Source organism: Myotis nattereri (genome assembly GCF_964212035.1).
Source record: "Myotis nattereri genome assembly, chromosome: 6".
Lineage (NCBI taxonomy): Eukaryota > Metazoa > Chordata > Mammalia > Chiroptera > Vespertilionidae > Myotis > Myotis nattereri.
Genome location: NC_138081.1, coordinates 26,979,322 through 26,999,612, shown reverse-complemented (window position 1 = coordinate 26,999,612; position 20,291 = coordinate 26,979,322). Strand labels below are relative to the sequence as shown.

The following is a 20,291-nucleotide window of genomic DNA, read 5'->3' as shown; positions in this document are numbered from 1 at the left end:
CACCCTGTACAGTGTGAAATGAAGAGAAGCCTATTAAATAGTTGTTCAGTGAATAACATTACTTTGAGCAGACACTTAATTAGTACTTAATATATGCCAATATAAAGCATTTATTGCCACCTAGATCAAGGATTGGCAAACTTTTTCCATAAAGGGCCAGATAGCAAATATTTTAGGCTTTGTAGCCCAAACAGTCTCTATTGTAACTACTCAACTCTGCTACTGTAGCATGAAAGCAGCCACAGATAATATGTAAACAAATGGGCATGGCTATGTTCCAATAAAAATTTATTTACAAAACAGACAGCAGAGCAGGCCAGTGCAAACCACTAAATTATATACTTCAGACCGTTAAGAGTCTCTAAATCTTTCTAGTTAGATTACCTATAAATCTACTTGCATATTCTCTAATCATGCTGTATCTAATCATTAACACTTATTAACCACCTACCATGTGAGGAACTTCTCACAATAACTCTGTGATAGGTACTATTGTTCCCATTTTATTTTTTTAATATATTTTGTTATTCATTTTAGAGAAGAGAGGAGGAGGGAGATGAGAAACATCAATGATGAAAGAGAATCATCGATTGGCTGCCTTCTGCACACCCCCCAATGGGGACCGAACCAGCAACCTGGGCATGTGCCCTTGACCAGAATTGAACCTGGGACTCTTCAGTCCACAGGCCAACGTTCTATCCACTGAACAAACCGGCTAGGGCTATTGTTCCCATTTTATAATGGGAAACTGAAGTAAACCAAGGTCAAATAAATTGCTGAAGGATAAGTAACAATTCCAGGATTTAAATTCTTGTAATATGATAGTAGGATCCATGCACTTAAACAGTATTGTGTCTCAAAAAGCTTATATTCTTAACAAGAAATGACAAATTCATGAACATTACATTTTCAAGACATAGGTCAGAATAATGAATGGCCTAGTTAGCAATAACAGGATCTTCTGTCAAGAAGAGTAAGTAGAAGGATAGGGAGATTCAAAATTTTCATCTGAAAAAAATCTTACAATATTGTTCAAATACAGCTATAGAAGACATATTCTCAAAGATGTTAATATGCATTGTTATATTAAAAAATCCTCTGTATCAACATAAGTAACAGAAACACTAGAGGCCCGGTGTACGAAATTCGTAGGTGGGGGGGGGGGTGTCCCTCAGCCTGGCCTGCACCCTCTCCAATCTGGGACCCCTCGGGGAGTGTCCGACTGCCAGTTTACAGGGATCGGGCCTAAAACTGCAGTCAGACATCCCTCTCACAATCCAGGACTGCTGGCTCCTAATGGCTCGCCTGCCTGCCTGCCTGATTGCCCCTAACTGCTTCTGCCTGCCAGCCTGATAGCCCCCTAACTGCTCCTCTGCCGGTTTGATTGATGCCTAACTGCTCCCCTGCTGGCCTGATTGCCCCCAACTGCTGTTCACTGCCAGCGCGATCACCCGCAACTGCCCTCCCCTGCCGACCTGATCTCACCTCCAACTGACCTCCCCCACAGGCCTGATCTCACCCCCAACTGCCCTCCCCAGCCAGCCTGATCGCCCCCAACTGCCCTTCCCTACTGGCACAATGGCCCCCAACTGCCCTCCCCTGCAGGCCTGGTCCCCCCAAACTGCCCTCCCCTGCTGGCCTGTTCACCCAACTGCCCTCCCCTTCCGGCCATCTTGTGGCGACCATCTTGTGACGTCGTGCGACGCCACCTCGGCTTTTATTATATAGGACTGGTTTTAATATCAAGTTTAAAAGGCTCCTTTCCTGCAGGACTTCCAAAACGTTAAGGTACGATAACATGCCTGTGATTTTTCATCCATAGAGTATGCAGTATCCCAACTTAGTAAATCACTTATTACTTTTTTTCAAAGTATATCCTACAGGATCAGTGTTCTGAATAACATGCTATGGGAAACAAAGATAGTCTATCCAAAGAAAGCAATATGGCAAACTTCCAGGAGGCTATAAAGATTTTTTTCTTATTTACAAAATTAAACATGTATTGACATTCCTTACAAAAATCTATCACAGTAAAAACCTTTAAATTAAATTACCATATTGATGTTAAATATTACTGCATGCCAGCAAGTAGTCTACTTATGTTAAACAATACCAATAATTTTTTTTGAAGTTTTTAAAAAATGTTCTTTGCCATTTCTCACAATAGAATTTTAACTCTGTGGCCTAAGTCAATGCTAAAAAAACGTTTGCTGGCTGAAATCATCTCCAAATGTGCTGCCCTTTTTTCTATATCACAAAGCTACTTCCATAAACTTTAGGGTTACATTACTTCTTGCACGTCATCGTAACTCCTGAAATATAAGCTAAGCTGGTGGGAGCTTAGCTGGTTATCTAGTCAGCACAGCACATTATCTCTGAATGTTATTTATCCAACAAAGACTTGAATGAATTTTCTTTTCCTTTCATTTAACATCATGAAGATGGACAATCCATTTTAATAGTGAGACAACATTCACAAATATATTTTTTTACTCAGAGTTATTTATCAACCACTAGAATTTTTCAATAATTATTTTTTTAAAATTTTTTAATTGATTTCAGAGAGGACGGGAGAGGGAGAGTGAGATGGAAACATCAATGATGAGAAAGGATCATCGATTGGCTGCCTCCTGCACGCCCCACACTGGGACTGAGTCTGCAACCCAGGCATGTGTCCTGACCGGAATTGAACCAGTGACCTCCTGGTTCCTGGGTTGACGCTCAACCACCGAGCCACACCTGGCTGGGCAAGAATTATTTTTATTTCAGTTTCATTATCTTCCTTTCTGGGTAATTTGTTTTTGTTGTCTGGCATCTAGTTTTTAAAAAAAACAAAAAAACTTATCCATGTTTTAAAAAAAACACAAACTTATCCAAATAGGAACAACCAAAAAAAATCATGTATGGATAACAATCAATGAGCTAAAACATCTGTGTCGATCAGCTTCTCTTAGAAAACATAAATTTATTCTTTACAGTTGGTTAAACAAAAATTTCAAAAAACTTTCTTCAATGCTAAGGTAAAGTCTTTAATATAACAAATGAACATAGATGGAGGTTAAAACTTCCCTTGAGAAAACCCTTGGTTGTCATAGTGACTATAAGATTCTGAACTCGTCATGAAAGTTTTATTATCTACTAGACCAGATGCACAAATTCGTGCAGGAGTGGCGTCTGGTCGGCCTGCCCCAATCGGGGCCGATCGGACCAGGCAGGCCAGAAGAAGGGGTCCTAGATGGTTGGCAGGCTGGCCCCACCCCCTGGTCAAACTCTGGTTGAAATCCCAGTAGAGGAGACAATTTGCATATTACCCTTTTATTATATAGGATGTGTCCATTAACATTGCCTGGGAAAAGAAGCTAGGCTAGCATTACTCAGGAAATCTGCAGAATGGGAGGACAGCTCAAAAACCATATCTCTCTCAAAGAGATTTTCTCCATGACCCATAAGCAACACATTTAACATAGTTTTGGGAAAGAATCTTCCTTAAAGTTAAATCATGTTTCTACCAGAAAAGAAATAATCCTATTTTTTAAATATCACTATCCACTAAATATCATAAATATACAATTAGAAGACTATGCTCTAATTTAATTGGTATTACATGATAAAGTTAAAGTCCCCAAATAAACCTAGTTCTAAATTTAAAGATTAATTATTTTATATCAAATTAGGGTATACTAAAACACAAGCTATAGAAATATATACATTCCTTTATAATAACCAATGAATAAGTAATGAAAGAAAAAAAAAAAAACAGATGTTAAGATTATAAAATCATAGAACTTATCCCAACCTGGAAGATCATCTCCAACTCTTTCCCTTTACAGATTGAAGCTCAAAGTCTATAAAAGGTAAGTGACCTGCTAAAATCCAAACAGCTATTGGAGGAGCCCTGATTTCAATTTCCATTTTTAAAATCCTACTATGAAGCTTATATTTTTACCCAACTCATCAACATTCTACTCCTAATAGACATTTATCAATATTGAGGGAGTTTTATAAGTAATTTCATTTGGATCTTTCTTCAGCAAGTCAAGGAAAATATATTCCACGAGATTCTAAATTAGGCTTCACTTTCCACACAGCAGCTCTTCTACAACCCTGATTCAAATTTATTTCTTTTAGTAATCGATTTAATCTGAAAGGACAGGCTGAAATCTGAGAAAGTGGACTGTCTCTATTTAGTAGAAAATAACCTTTCAACAGTTTATACATACAAATCTGATAAACAATTTTCACTCTTGTGATAAAGTAACCAGAAACACTTTAATTGCTCATTTGCTTTGAGTAATCAAATGATTTTTAATTTCCAAAAATAAAATCCACTAACGTAATCCTTTTTTTCCTATATACATATATGATCAGAATCTATCAAACTAAAAACAGAGATGTAAAAAGCTATTATGAATTACTACTAAGTTGATGTCTAGAATCCACACTGAACATGGATTCAATTATTCATTTATTACAAACTTCTCTTTACAAATTTATTATAAACAATTCTATAATTTGGTAAAACACCAATTAAAATAGCCACATACCCTGAATGCTCTATTCTTCTCTTCTTTCTGCTGTTTCTCCACTTCAACATGGCGGGCTAGACGAGCCAGAGTTAAGGCAACTTTATCCTTCTGGTGGTCAATATGGTCTTTATGTTTAACATCACCCTATAATTAAAAAACAATTTTCATTCCTTTTAACCAATTTAGCTTTGGGGTAACATATATCCATTTACAAAAGAGTGGTTGCACTAAAGAAGTACTTACCTTTACCACTATCAAACCTCTAAGAAACTGTCCTGTGCATCTTATACTTCCTGTGTTACTTTGTAGGTCAGCCCATCACCCACGAGCACCTTGGTTTTCAAAGTCAGATAAACTAGCGGGTAGGACATTTATCATCTTTATTTACGTTATCATCATCTGGATATTGAGAAGTTGGGCATTGCTTTGTGCTGAGTCTATAAGGTAATGCCATCAAGCCATTAGTTTACAGTCAAAAAGTACAAACATCCTTGGCTCTAGTTTTTCAGCAATGCCAGGACAGTATTCATTTAAGAGAAACTATTGATTTAAAAAAGTAGATCTAACTTCCAGTTCCCAGTCCAACATGTAAGGAGCTTAGCAGTTGCCATTCCATCCTAACAATGATCAAAAAGCTGAACAAACTGGTAAGTCAACATCTCTGAAATTCATCAAAGTGAGGTGACAGTACTGAGAGATGGGGGAGGGGAGGAGGCAAATTCAAAGAATCACAACTGAGTAGTGAGGAAACCCATGAGTAGAAACTACAGCAGGAACCGCTACTGAGTAGGAAAACCTGAACTATAATTGATGAATTGCTTGAAGCTCAGTGTGAATAAAACTCCAGGGGGATCCAGTCATGGGAGACCCTCACACTTTTGTGAATTTACCTCCAGGAGTTTTACCAGGTTCTCACAGTGAAGACTGGACCAAAATCCCCTAATGCTGTCAATAGCTGGGGGGAATATGCCAGATATTTCTCTTCTTAACAAGGTCTGTGCTCAAGAGAAACTTTTACCAGAGTCTAACCCAGGGGTGGGCAAACTTTTTGACTCAAGGGCCACAATGGGTTCTTAAACCGGACCAGAGGGCTGGAACAAAAGCATGGATGGAGTGTTTGTGTGAACTAATATAAATTCAAAGTAAACATCATTACATAAAAGGGTACGGTCTTTTTTTTCTTTTAGTTTTATTCATTTCAAATGGGCCGTAGTTTGCCCACGGCTGGAACCTGTTAGAGTTTTATCAGAGCTTAACAAACCTGGTGGAAGGGAAATACCCAACTTCAACTCCCTTCCGCTTTCCACATAGGAGAAGGGAAATACCCAATCCAGGCCCCTCTAACTAGCTTGCCCCACTGCGGGGATGGACTCAGAAGCACTGCTGAAGTTCAGTCCCAGGACACAGGCTCACCAAGACGAAGTCCTAATCACAGGATTAAAGAATGGCACCACTTCTCCCATACCTTACCACTATATTACTAAAGGCCTAGTTACCAGTTTCTTTTACTTAGTACATTATGTCCACCATTCAAGAAAAAATTACAAGGCAAAAAACAGTCTGAAGAGTCAGAGCAAGCACAGAATGGCAGACATGGCAGGGATGCTGGAATAATCAAATCAGGAATTTAAAACAACTTTGATTAATATGCTAAGGGCTCTAATGGAAAAATGGCAACATGCAAGAACAGATGTGTAATGTAAGTGATATGGAAATCCTAATAAAGAACCAAAGAGAAATCTGGAGAGATTTTAAAAAATACTCTAATCAAAATGAAGAATGCTTTGATAGACTTGCTACTGCACACTTCGCACTTAAGGATATGTCAAAAGAAACTTGCAAAACTGAAAAACAAAGAGAAAAAAGACTAAAAAATGCAACAGAATATCCAAAAACTACTCCAAAAGATATAATATATGCATAATGGGAATAATGGAAGAAGAAAGGGATAGAATACATAGGAAACAATAATAACTTTGAATTTTCCCAAGTCAATGTCAGACACCAAACCACAAATTAAGGAAGAAATAAATCCCTCTTTGTTCACAGATGATATGATCTTCCTAAGAAAAACGTGCAAATAAAATAAGCAAAGTTAGGGGTGAAGTATCCTGTATAATTAGATGTTTACAGCAGCTTTATGAATAATTGCCAAAACTTGAACACAACCAAGATGTCCTTTAGTAGGTGAATGAATAAATTGTGGTACATCCAGGTGATGAAATATTATTCTTTCTGAAAAGAAACAAGCTATCAAGGCATGAAAAGACATGAAGGAAAAGGAAATACATATCACTAAAGGAAACAAGCCAATCTAAAAAGGCATGATTCTAACCATATGGAATTCTGGACAAGGCAAAACTATAGTGATAGTAAAAAAAGATCTGTAGTTGCCAGGGGCTTTGTGGAAAGGGAGAGAGGGATAAATTAGCTAAGTACAAAAAAATTTTAGGGCAGTAAATTATTCTGTATAATACTATAAAGGTGGATACTTGTCATTATATATTTGTCCAAAGCCACAGAATTACAAGAGTGAACTCTAATGACTTTCGGTGATAATGATAGGTCAATGTAGGTTCATCAATTATAACAAATGTACCACTATTTTGGGGGATGTTGATAATAGGGGAAGCTATGCATGTCTGGGAACAGGCAGTATATGGGAAATCCCTGTACCTTCATCTGAATTTTGCTGTGAACCTAAAATTTTTTAAATAAATAAATAAAATCTTAATTTAAAAATTTTTCTATTAGAGCCCAGCTAGTGTGGCTCGGGGCTGAGTGTCGACCCTCTCTAACCAGGAGGTTATGGTTCAACCCCTGGTCAGGGCACATGCACAGGTTTCCAGCTCGATCCCCAGTAGGGGTTGTGCAGGGGGCAGCTGATCAATGATTTTCTCTCATCATTAATGTTTCTATCTCCCTCCCTTCCTCTCTCTGAAATCAATAAAAATCTATTTTTTAAAAAAAGTAAAAATGATTCCTTTAAAAATATGTAAGTAAAATCTAGCAGGTATAAATAAAAATGTTAATAGTTATTTTTGTCTGGAGAGTTTTCTCTTTTTTAAATTCTACTTTCTAATATTTCTACAATCAGCAATGTAATAAAATTAACAAAATTTCACTTATCAATGAACAAGACTGTATAAGGACAAAAACTGTTGAGAATCCCAATCTCTTGTTTGAAAACGTTAATGGATTTGGCTTAAATCACTAATTTATGCCTTATAAAACTACATTTAACATATACTCTTCATAAAGACAGATGAAAATTTTGTATTTAGAAGGAACATAATCTAGTAGTAAATTGTATTTTTTTCCCCTCTAGATTTTTGTCTCTAATAATGTAATAAGTAGGTTACATTACTTTCCAAACCTAACAAATAGATATTAAGCAAGAATTAGGGTAAGTCATTTTCAGTTCAACAGGCTTAATGGCTACTGAGTAAATATTTTTACACAGTTCTGATGTCAAACACCATTACTATTTTAAAGCAAAAAGCATTACTAAAACATACTCATAAGTGTGTATTTCCCTTTAATTACATATATGCTTTTAAAAAATCCAAAGCACATGTACTGATTTGTATTTTAAAATGTATTTAAAATATTAAAAGTACATATAGTCAAATTAAAAGTTAAAACTTAAAACTTAAAAGTATTATTCAACTTAGACCTGACCTACTGCTTTTCTGGTTTGGATTTTAAATATAGAAAGTAAAATCATTAGCTTTTCCTATCATAAATATAATTCCTCAATGTTTAATAGATTTATTCAAAAGGAAGCTAATTAAGTCACAAAGAAATTTTATTAGAACCCAAATTTCTGTTCAACTGTCTAGTCTTCATTAATGCATACTGAAATGACTTTATGAGTTGACTTCCTTTTAATATTGGTCTGCGAATGCCTGTTTCATTAAATATTCACTCTCAATCCCGAAATGTATTATAGAATAGAAAATTAAGTGCCACATGCTTGTCAACCCCACTTTGGTATTACAAACTGGTATTGAATGCTGAAAAAACTGGCTATAAACTGTTTTATAAAACTTTTCAAAGAAGGTCTCTTGAATAATTTTCTCAAATATTTTCTTATTTTTATACTAATTTTTGAGGTAAACTTGGTATATAACACTATATTAGTTACAAGTATATGGTGTAATTTGATCTTTGTACACAATACAAAGTAATCACCAAAATAAGTATTGTAACCAACTGTCACCATACAATTGAAGTCCCTTCACTCATTTTATCCATCCTCCAACCCCCAAACCCTTCCCCTCTGATAACCACCAACCTGTTCTCTGTATAAGTTTTGTTTTCATTTTTTAAAGATTGCACATACAAGTGAAATCAGACAGTATTTGTCTAACTTACTTCACTATTATTTCATTGTGTGTGTGTGTGTGTATGTGTGTGTGTATCACATTTTCTTAATCATCCATTAACAGACACTCAGTTGTTTCTATACCTTGGCTACTATAAACAATGCAGCAATGAACATATGGGTGCATATACTGCTTTTAATTAGTATTTTGGGGGATTTACTTTTCTCAAATTCTCAGAAGTGGAATAGCTAGGTCATATGGTAGTGCTATTTTTAATTTTTTGAGGCATCTCCATATTGTTTTCCATAGTGGTTGCATCGATTTACATTCCCACAGTGTATGAGTGTTCCCCTTTCTCTCCATCTACTTTAACACTTATTTCTAGTCATTTTAATAATGGCCACCATTCTAACAGAAGTGAGGTAATAGCTCATTGTGGTTGTGATTTGCATTTCCCTGATAATTAGTGATGTTGAACATTTTTCAATGTGGCTGTTGTCCATCTGTAAGCCTTCTTTGAAAACTGTTCATATCTTCTGTCCATTTTTAATTGAATTGGGTTTTTTTGCTTTTAAGTTATTTATACATTTTGGATATTAACCCCTTATTGAATATATAATTTGCAAACATCTTCTCCAATTCAGTAAACTGCCTTTTCATTTTGATGGTTTCCTTTGCTGTGCAAATTTTTAGTTTGATATAGTCCCACTTGTTTTTCTTTTGGAGTCAGATCAGAAAGTAAATGACAAGACTGATGTCAAGGGGCCTGTTTCTTTCTAGGAGTTTTATGGTTTCAGGTCTTACATTCAAGTCTGTAATCAAACATTTTGAGTTAATTTTTGTGCATGGTGTAAGACAGTGGTCTAGTTTAATTTCTTTTGCATGTTGCTGTCCAGTTTTCCTACTACCACTTATTGAAGAGATTTTTTGTCATAAATTAATTGACCATATATATGTGGGTTTATTTCTGGGCTCTTTGGTTCCATTAATCTATGTATCAGTTTTTATGCCAAAATCATACTGTTTTGATTATAGCTTTGTAATATAGTTTGAAATCAAAAAGTGTGCTCTCTCTGTTCTTTTTCAAGATTACTTTGGCTATTCAAGGTATTCTGTGGTTCCATATAAATTTTGGACTTATTCTAGCTCTGTGAAAAATGCTGTTTGAATTAAATAAGAATTGCATTGAATATGTGTATGCACTGGATACTATGGACATTTTAATAATATTAGTTCTTCTCATACATGTGCACAAAATTATCTGTTCATTTATTTGTGCATTCTTTAATTTCTTTCACCAATGTCTTATACTTTTCAGTGTAGAGGTCTTTCATCTCCCTGGTTAAATATATACCTAGGTATTTTATTCTTTTTGACGCAATTATAAATGGAATTTTCTTAATTTCTTCTTCTGATAGTTCGTTATTAGTGTATAAAACTTCTGTATATTAACTTTTTATCCTGCAACTTTAATGATTGAATTCATTTATTAGTCCTGTTTTTTTGCTGGAGTCTTTAGGGTTTTCAACATATAGATGTTCCCTGACTTATAATGGGTTTATGTCCCAATAAACTCATCTTAAGTTGATAAGATTGTAAGTAAAAAATGCATTTAATACACTTAAGCTACCAAACATAGCTTAGCCCCGCCAGTTTTTACTGAATGTGTATCACTTTCACACCATCCTAAAGGCAAACCATCTTAAATCAGGAACCATCTATATAGTATATCATCAGCAAATTGTGAGTTTTACTTCTTCCTTTCTGATCTCTAGTTGGATGCCTTTTCTTTGCTGGTCTAATTCCTATACTATAATAGCTAATATGCTAATTAGATTGAACAGCAGGACAATCATCCAGACGACCTTCCAGATGAAGCCGGGATTGCGAGGGGCTGCAAGGGCCAGGCGAGGCTGCGAGGGCCGCGCTCTTTACATGAATTTTGTGCATCGGGCCTCTAGTGTTGAATAAAAGTGGCAGAGTGGCATCCTTGTCTTGTTCCTAATCTCAGAGGAAAAGCTTTCAACTTTTCACTGTTAATTATGTTACCTGGGGGATTGTCATATATGGCCTTAATTATGCCAAGGTACATTCCCTCTATACCCACTTCGTTTAGGGTTTTTACCATAAATGTATGAATTTTGTCAAAAGCTTTTTCTGTATCTATATAATTTTTATCCTTCATTTTGTCAATGTGGTGTTCATGTGGACTGATTTGCAAATGTTGACCCATCCTTACATCCCCAGAATAAATCCCACTTGATTATGTTGTATGATACTTGGACATATCTACTGTAGAATTTAGTTTGGAAATATTTTGGTAAGAATTTCTGCATCCAAATTTTCTCAAATTAAATACAGGCAGATCTTTCACTTTACTTTCCACTCATCAGCTCACCCAAAAGTAGAGCCTCTAAGTCACTTGTTATTGCCATAACTTGCTAAATCAGTTTTCTAAAAATATTTGCCAAGATCAAATCAAAGAAAATAGAGGATATAAGTAGCAATTCTTCGTTTGTAAAGCAATCTCTAGAAACTCAGTAATGAAAAGTGGGTCTTGCACAGGAGAAATTATCATTTTATAACAGCTTGTGGCAATGGATCATTTTTTATAATATATTTTTATTGACTTTAGAGAGGAAGGGAAAGGGAGAGATATAAACATCAAGATGAGAGAGAATCACTGACGAGCTTCCTCCTGCACACTCCCTGCTGGGATTGAGCCCATAACCCGGGCATGTGCCCTTGACCCTAATCGAACCCGGGACCCTTCAGTCCACAGGCCGATGCTCTACCTACTGAGCCAAACTAGCTAGGGCACAGATCATTTTGTGGCTCTTTAATGATAGACAAATGATTTATATTTTAAAATCATTATTACTAATCTCTAAAAAATACTTTAGTTATTGAGTAACTAACAAAAATGATAAAAATTAAGCATTTTTTAATGAAAAATGTGAATATAGTTACTGGACCACTGTGAAATAGAATAATTCTGCTCTATGTCCCACACCAGGTGACAGACCCTATGAGAAAACACTCTGTAAAAATAGTTATTATCCAGAGAAGTGATGCAACAACCCAGTTCCCTGACTCACCAAAGCACTTTTTGGCTACTAAAAAAAGCCAGGAATAAAAAAAGATGAAAGTTGTAGGAGGTAGGAGGGTGGTGAAGAAAGGGAGAGGGAATAGAGATAAAACAATACAAGGCAGAGGTTTATTTACATTGTTACTAGAAGCCCAGTGCACAAAAATCATGCACTCTGGGGGTTCCCTCGGCCCGACCTGCACCCTCTCGCAGAACAGGAGCCCTCAGGAGATGTCCGACTGACAAATGGCTTAGCAGGGAATGGGCCTAAGCCGTCAGTCAGACATCCTTAGTGCTGCCACGGAGGTGGGAGACTCCCACCACCACTGCTACAGTCTCCAGCTGTGAGCCTGGCTTCTGGCTGAGCAGCGCGCTCCTGTGGGAGCACACTGACCACCAGAGGGCAGCTCCTGCATTGAGCATCTGCCCCCTGATGGTCAGTGCACATTGTAGGGACCAGTCCTTCCACAGTTTGGTGGATTTGCATATTAGCCTTTTATTATATAGGATATCTGAGTGTCAGCTGGCACTGATTAGTCAGAGGAGCACCAATAGGAGGATCACCTATATCTTTATCTTCTATGTAAGGGATCCCAATTTTAAAAAAGCTCAAAGGAGCAACCAATTGCAAAAGTAGCATAAATTAACTTTGCAAATTGTATTATACATCTGACTAGTGCACTTGAAAAGAATTCCTGAAACTGCATTACTTCATACAAAGTCAAATTGCCCATCCTAAAGCTTTGGTCCATAGTTCGGTCTGAAGTTTGCACCCCTAGAAGTGCTGTTTACCAGAAGTTTCTTCTGCCCAACTCATAACTCAAGTTACATGCCGAAAAACATTTTGAAAAGCAACAATTTTCCTCAAGAATTTTATATTCAAATACAGATAAAGCAGAAGAAATAAACACAGCAAAGCAATACAATATTTATTTACCATCTCCAGCAGCAAAGCTTTGGACCCAGGAAACAAGCCTTTTGTACAAAGCAATCTCCTTCCTTCTCCAAATGGTTATTGTTTACAAATACAAAGTACACAGAACATCTACTTCATTTTTTTTTCATCTACTTTATATGAACAAATTTTAAAACATACATACAACTATACCCCATTCTGTAATTTAGTAAGTTCAGAAGGCTACTACCATTGAGCCTGTTAAACAAGGTTCTTCCTGTATTGTCTTTTGGGTAAACTGCCAATATCTGTATGTATAAAAATCCCTTCTAGGAAGGATGACTTTGATTCTCCTTCAGTATAGGGCAAAAATAAATAAATAAATGTAACTTTGGAACTTAAAGGAATTAAAAAATATCTCTGAATATAAAGCAAAGCAAAGCAAAGCAGAGTTACATCATTTTAATCCTGAGTGCCACTGCTCTACCTCTGGCACAAGAAAAAAAAAAAAAAAAAGGATGAATTATGCAGAGAGAAACGGTGAAAGTGACAACAGCAGCAAGAAAATCAAACCAAAGAAAAAAACAAACAGAAAGTTGGCAAAATGTGCTTTGGGTGCCACTGGAGATACCACTTGCACGAAGTTCACAGGCCCTTCCTTCAATACAATACCTCATAACTACAATGAAGCAACTTTTTAGAAATATCTTCATTTTCCCCAAGTCCACCCACAAATGATCTGTAAGCCAACACACAGGCAAATTACCCACATTTAGCTACTCTGAGGATACACTGCCAATAGACAATCCTAAAGTATGCAACTATACACCCATAATGGGATGTCACATTCCACTTCAGGGACATTATCCTGTTCATCTTCAAAGTTATTCTCAACCACTATCTCAGTTCTATTTCAATGCTTGAGCTGTCCCTAGGGCTAGAGGTGCACTGATTGAGAGCTCTCCTTTGACTCAGCTCAGGAAGAAAAATATTTGCTCTGGATGTCTACAGTGGACTACAGTACAAACCAACCTATAGACAGACTTTACTTTCTACAAGTAAAGGCTACACACGAACAGTACACTCTGAATAGATAGGAACCAATGATTTCATGGGTAATGTATCCTCTTCCTTCAACTTAATCTCCTCCAATTTTAGCCTCTAAGGGCCGTTTCTTACAATTCTGAAACCAGAAACAAAATGTTCCCATGCCCTGCACACACTGATTCCTTCACCCAATTGCCTTGCTCCTATTCTCCACTAGTCCAACACCAACACCCTTTTCTGATCATGTTCCAAACTTCAGCTCAAGAATTTGGTAAGAAAAGCTTCCTTGACCCTCCAGATGAATCTCTCTTTTGTCCCAACTTCATGACAGGCATTTCTCTAAACAGGATAATTACACTGTACTGGTATTCCTTTCTCTTAATATAACATCTCTTAACACATTGCGGACAGATCACGAGAATTCTCATGTTGTCCGTTCTAAGGCTTGTAGCCAATCGTACTTTAAAAAGACATTAGCTTGTAAGCACATGTAATAAATAACTTCAAAATGCAATGGGTATTTCATTTTAAAGCGTGCCTTTAACATTTATGTAAAACGTTTTTTGTACTCATTCAAGAGAAACTTGTCTGGCCACTGGGTAAAGCTAGCAATAAAACTACTGGTCCACAATGTGTTAACTCCCAGCATCCCCAGACATTCCTCAGTACCTGCCTGCACATGGCAATTATTGAGAGATGTTTGACAAATAAAAAGATTAGTTTTCAACACTGACACAAAATGACAAAATACCATCCATCAAAAATTGTATACACATACCTACATATCCTAGCTCTTCATTCTACATTCTCTTTAATTTTTTTATCGTTTATTATGAACATTTCTTAGCTTGCTCTTGAGAAAAGAGACTATTTTATTTAAATGTCTTTCAATGAGAGTCCATTGCTGGGCTTGCAATATAGTCTAATTCAGCCTTAAAAAACTGAAAACAAGAAGAACATGATCTGATGACACAAAACTATTACATGCTATTAAATACATCTTAAGATGTATCTGTATTTATATTCAATACCATCCCACAGTAACAAGAAATCTACCAATATGAACAGAAATAGCAGAACTACTGAAGAAAATCTATATTGGGCTTTCGAGTTTTCAAAGTATTTCTAGGCATTACCTCATTTGAAAGTAGAAAAACAGAGGCTCAGAAAATAAGTGACTTGCTAATACTCAGGTCAAGGTGTTTGGAATTCAAATACTATATGCTTTGCATCATTCTACCTTCCTTCCATTAAGCCAATATCCTCAAGTTACCAGTAAAAAAAGTGTTTAAGTGTATATCTCAAACAAAATGGGTGTAACAAAAAGGATAGAACAAAGAAAAAAGAAGCAGTAAGAACCATTACTTAAACCAGGGGTGGGGAACCTTTTTTCTGCCATGGGCCAGTTGGATATTTATATCATCAGTCTCGGGCCATACAAAATTATCAACTTAAATATTAGCCTGCTTTATTTGGTCAAACATTTAATTAATTCACCTCTAATGCCTTAGCAGAGCCAGACCAAATGATTTCACAGCCTTATGTGGCCTGAGGGCCAGACTTTCCCCACCACTGACTTAAACAATCAGTGCTGAAAATAAATAGAATTGCAAATAAGCAACATATGAAAGAGAAGCCAATGACTATGCATCAAGAATAATCTTAGCCTAGCACAGTAAAACTTCAATGGGAGAACTAAGATGTTCGGGGTTTTTTATCTGACAAGCGAAATAACCAGGAATTAGTTAATATAAGGCATCAAATACTAAGGGACAAGAGTACAAATACAAATACTAGTATATATCAAAGATTAGTGTATATCATGGAAGACAAAGATTAGTATATCTCAAATAAGATAATCAGAGAGGTAAGATTTGAGTGGAACCTTGAAAAACACAGGGAGGCACCCTAGTACAATGTTGACTTGAGACTATGAAGGAATAGAATCTGTATTCAAAGCTCAGTTCCACTGCTTGAACAAGTGGCTTATTGGTAAATTTCATTTCCTCATCTACAAAATAAGGGTGAATGTCCACCTTGAGTGCCTTGCAATTAGCAGCCTAGTAAATATAAGTTCTATAAATGAAGTTTCTCTCCTCTACTTCCTTCTCAGGCAGATGACAATTAGACTCAAGGCTATCAAGGTGCTTCCAAGATCTGTCAAAATATATTTTTGCCAAAAGTAAAAGAAAATAGGTGCTGTTTCAAGCTATTAAACAAAGACCAACATGCATGCAACTCTGTGCTCAGATTCTAAATGAGACTAATCACAAATTAACTATATTCTACACAAGACAGAAAGGAATGGGCTGCACACCTAACAGCAGGAAGCTTAATGTAAATAAATGTTTTAAAAATAGAACTGAAAATTTAAAACTGGTGACAAAAAATGTTTTGCCCCCATTGTTTACATCATTGTTACTTCACTAATTAAAATAAGTACAGATAAAGTTGACCACAAACCAACTAGTTATTTTAACACATTACTACATTATAAATGAAAGTATTGTGAAACATAGTCATCATAAATAAAAATGGGAGTTAACAAGAGGTCTAATTGTAGCCCTTAAAATTGAATGCTGTGATAGAACCACTCTTATGGGCCGGAGGTGGGGGAGGGGGGCAAAACAGAAAGCATATGATAGCTCCTGGGGGGAAAATAGCATCTCAAAGTTAGTCTTATAAAGGGACAACTAACAAAACTCATAAAATAACCCTTGAAATACTTAAGGTCAGAGGAAAAATTTTAAAATTATTACCAGATATAAAGCATTTACTTCACCTCTACCAAGGAATATATTCAGGAATATATGAAAACTCAATACAACTTGAGAGAGCTCCAAAGTCCTAAAAGTACAGACAACCTGAGAACTCTTGTTGAATTCTTAACAAGGCATCAGAAAGTCTAAGAGACCATTTGAAATGGACAGTTAGTTACCTCAACAAAACCAGTAAAGCCCTTAAGACCTAGAGAAAACGGGCTAACTTTAAGATACAGTACACATCTCAGAACTGTACTAACTATAAATTCATGGTGAAGGCCCTAAAATCTTTATACAGAGAAAAGATGCAATTGACCACAAACTATATGTAATAATACATTTGTGTGAAGAATATATAGAAATGAGAAAATAATACTACCATTAAACAAGAAAGCATTTAAAACTAATGAAGGTTCAATAGATGGGGAATAGTTTAAGAGACTGGACTCGCTACTTTTTTTTTTAAAGACATTAAAAGAGAAAACTAGAAAATCTCTTACAATAATGCTGAAGGCATTGTATTTACATATACAAACATAAAGCCACATCAAAATCCTGGCTAGTTATACGGGCAGAATGAAAAATATAATCTACATCAAAGAGATTAAGGGAAGATCAGACACCATTGTAGAAAGAGGTGTTACATAAAGAAGATCAATACAAAGAGTGAACTGATATGCTACCATCAAAAGGTCATGGTTGGACTGTGATTACTTCCAGTTATAGCCAACTGTAAGCGAACATAATTTCCAGTAATAAGATACTTCAATGGTACCAAACAATACTATAAAAAAGTTTTCATTATATAAAATCAAGCAAATGAAAAGACAAAGCAGTACAAAAATATCATCCCACTAATCAATAAGAGAAAAAAGATGTAATAAAACAATATTCTCATCATTCACCCAGGAAGAAAAATTCCATTAAGGATATTTTAATGGCTTACAAAACTTGTTCTATCTGAAAAAAATAACTAAAATATTTGCATTCAATGCAGTGATCATCAGTTTACTGATAACTTCCGCCTGTATATTTTTGTTAAGTGTATCCACTAATGAAAAACTATATAGAATGGATCTGGCTGATGCATACAGATATGACCATTGGACTTGTGGTTAACATTAGGTAAAAAATTATAAATTTCAAAAGATGAGGGAACCTAAATAGTGCAAGTCACGGGCAAAATATGCCTCACATTTTTTAAAAAAAGCTTTCAATTATTGCAATCTTTAAAACTCTTTCTACAAAGATCTAATCCATAATTTCAACCCTTCATTAGAATTCCTATCAATTAATGACATCCTCAAGAATACTGAATGTAGCATTTAATGCTGTTCATCCATGTCATTCAACTCTGTATCCAATTTTATAACTAGAAGGGATTCTGGACTGTGCCTATTCCAACCTCCTTGTATTTGGTAATTGAGAATTTATCCTGTATGTATTGGGACCTCAAGGACATTACTAATCAGATCACTCAGTACAGTACTAATGTGATATACTAAATAGTATCCAAGTAGCCTGACAGAGTTTATGCTCCCCTCAAATGCAATTTTGAGGACTAAGTAAATAATAAAATTATACTGATAAAGAAGCTGCCACACAATTTTACAAAGTTTAAATTGCAATTACAGTGATAAGGAAGCTGTCACACAGTCTTAAAAAAAATAGAAAGATAAAGTGTCGGCAAATTTACTACTTTTTCCTAATGTCAAATATAAGTTGTGTTACCATGGCTAGATAGGAGACAAATGACTCAATCGGAAAGCCTACAACCTACAGGTAGAAAACAAAGCTGCCTTAATGCCCAAAAAACTGAGCCAATCACTATTAACTAAAATGTACTATTGTGAAGTTATTTAAATAAAGGAGGGACATACTCTACAACCTTCTGAAATGGATAAACAGTGCTATAAAAAAAAACATTCAGAAGGAGAGTACATTTAGATAGTGCAATTAATTGTACAAATGAATAAACTACAAGATTAAAAATCACTGTACAAAATTCACTTATCACCAGCAACATATGCAAGACATCAAAATGTTAACTTTTAAACAAGTGTGAAATTGAAAAAGGCACTTCATATAACAATTAATGGAAACAGTATTTCTCCATACACAGTAACTACAAGAAATCATATTGTGTCCACATATATTTTATGTCTAGTCAAGAAATAACATTTTGAAGAAAAAGGATTAGATGCATCCCTTTTGAGAATACCAAATTATTAACTTACAATTATTCCAAGGCCTCCTAGAAAACCTAAAGTATTTAAACGTAAGAGGTTAGCCTAATGGAGAATTTTGTCACAGGCTCTGCACATCACAGGCACAATATGAAAACTTATCTAATTATGAGTTCCATACGCTACTGGGGTTGTCTCCCTAGACCAAGTCCTCATTTTTAGTTTCATAACACCATTATCATTCAAGTATGCAGGGAAAGATTTTAAAATAACAAAAATCAAACAGGTTAAGGATGTTTCTTCTGTAGTCAAGAAACTAATTTTAACTACAAACTGTCCCAACTCTACAGCATTTTGTCCCTATCCCCACTCAATTGTCAAATCCCTTCAGAAGTTACATACTTGATTATCGAAATTCAAGAATTTCTAAATACCTTTTTACTTGTAGGAAAATCCCCTGGAGAGGCTTGGACATAGCAATTAGAGAGTGATAAAGCAATGTTTTCAGCTTTATTATTGAGCAACATAACATAGGAGAAAGAGAATAGCAATGCTGTTTTAGAAATATTTAAGAAAGGAGGAGCTACACACAACAATGTACATATAGCTAACACTACTACTGAACTATACACTTAAAAATGGTTCATGTGGTCAATTTTAGGTTGTCTTCTTTAAACTACAATAAAAAATTACAAAGGAGGAGCATATTAAGCAGAAGTGCCAAAGCAATTTCAAAAAATCATACTTAAAGTATCATTCAGTTTGGCTTGGTTTCTGGAAAATAAGAGTACTTCAAAAACCATCGAGTTTGTGGCCCAGTATTTAATTCAAGGAAGGAAAGGAAAAGTGGGAGCACTCTGAAGTAGCCTTAGCTAATTTGGAATACCTATGTGCAGCCATAAAGAGCAGTTCCAAGGTCTCTCTCTCTCTCCAGTGCCTAGTACTTTCACAGAACAAACTGTAGTCTCATGTTGATGGATCATAAGACTACTTTACTGGTGTAGTACATATCATGTATTAAAATCTTTGTATGATTTCTAAGGCCTGATTCTTTATAGGCAGTTAATTAATGCGCTTCTAAAGTTCAATTTGAAAGACCGTTCCTATAGCATCGGCATGGAGCTAAAGTAGTAGAAGTAAAACTTTGTGGAAATTCAGAAATAGAAAGGTAAATATTAACCGTAGATATGACCAAACTTGCAAGATGATGCTCTCAAGACTGTAGTTTAGACTTAATCTACAAATAGGACTAATACAATACCCTTAAAGTATCTAAGTAAATAACTTCTTTCAAGTTGGGATTTTTTGCCTCTTCAACCTCTATAGCACAAATATGGTGCTGAATATGGTTATGATGGAGAGAAAGAATGAGATTTCAATAAGCTATTAAAAAGTGGGGCTCCAGGAAAACCGTCAATTACCATTATGCAAGAACTATGGCAAGGAATTGAAACCACAT

At 35.6% G+C, this 20,291-nt stretch overlaps 1 protein-coding gene across 1 annotated transcript in view; it reads right to left on the bottom strand.

The window, feature by feature from the left end:
* ZNF451 (zinc finger protein 451) overlaps positions 1–20,291 on the bottom strand; it is an 86,290-nt gene that overhangs the window by 52,174 nt on the left and 13,825 nt on the right. The window contains exon 4 of the mRNA XM_081094145.1: positions 4,545–4,670. Within this exon, the coding sequence (XP_080950271.1) occupies positions 4,545–4,670 (126 nt within the window). The remainder of the gene's footprint in view (positions 1–4,544; positions 4,671–20,291) is intronic.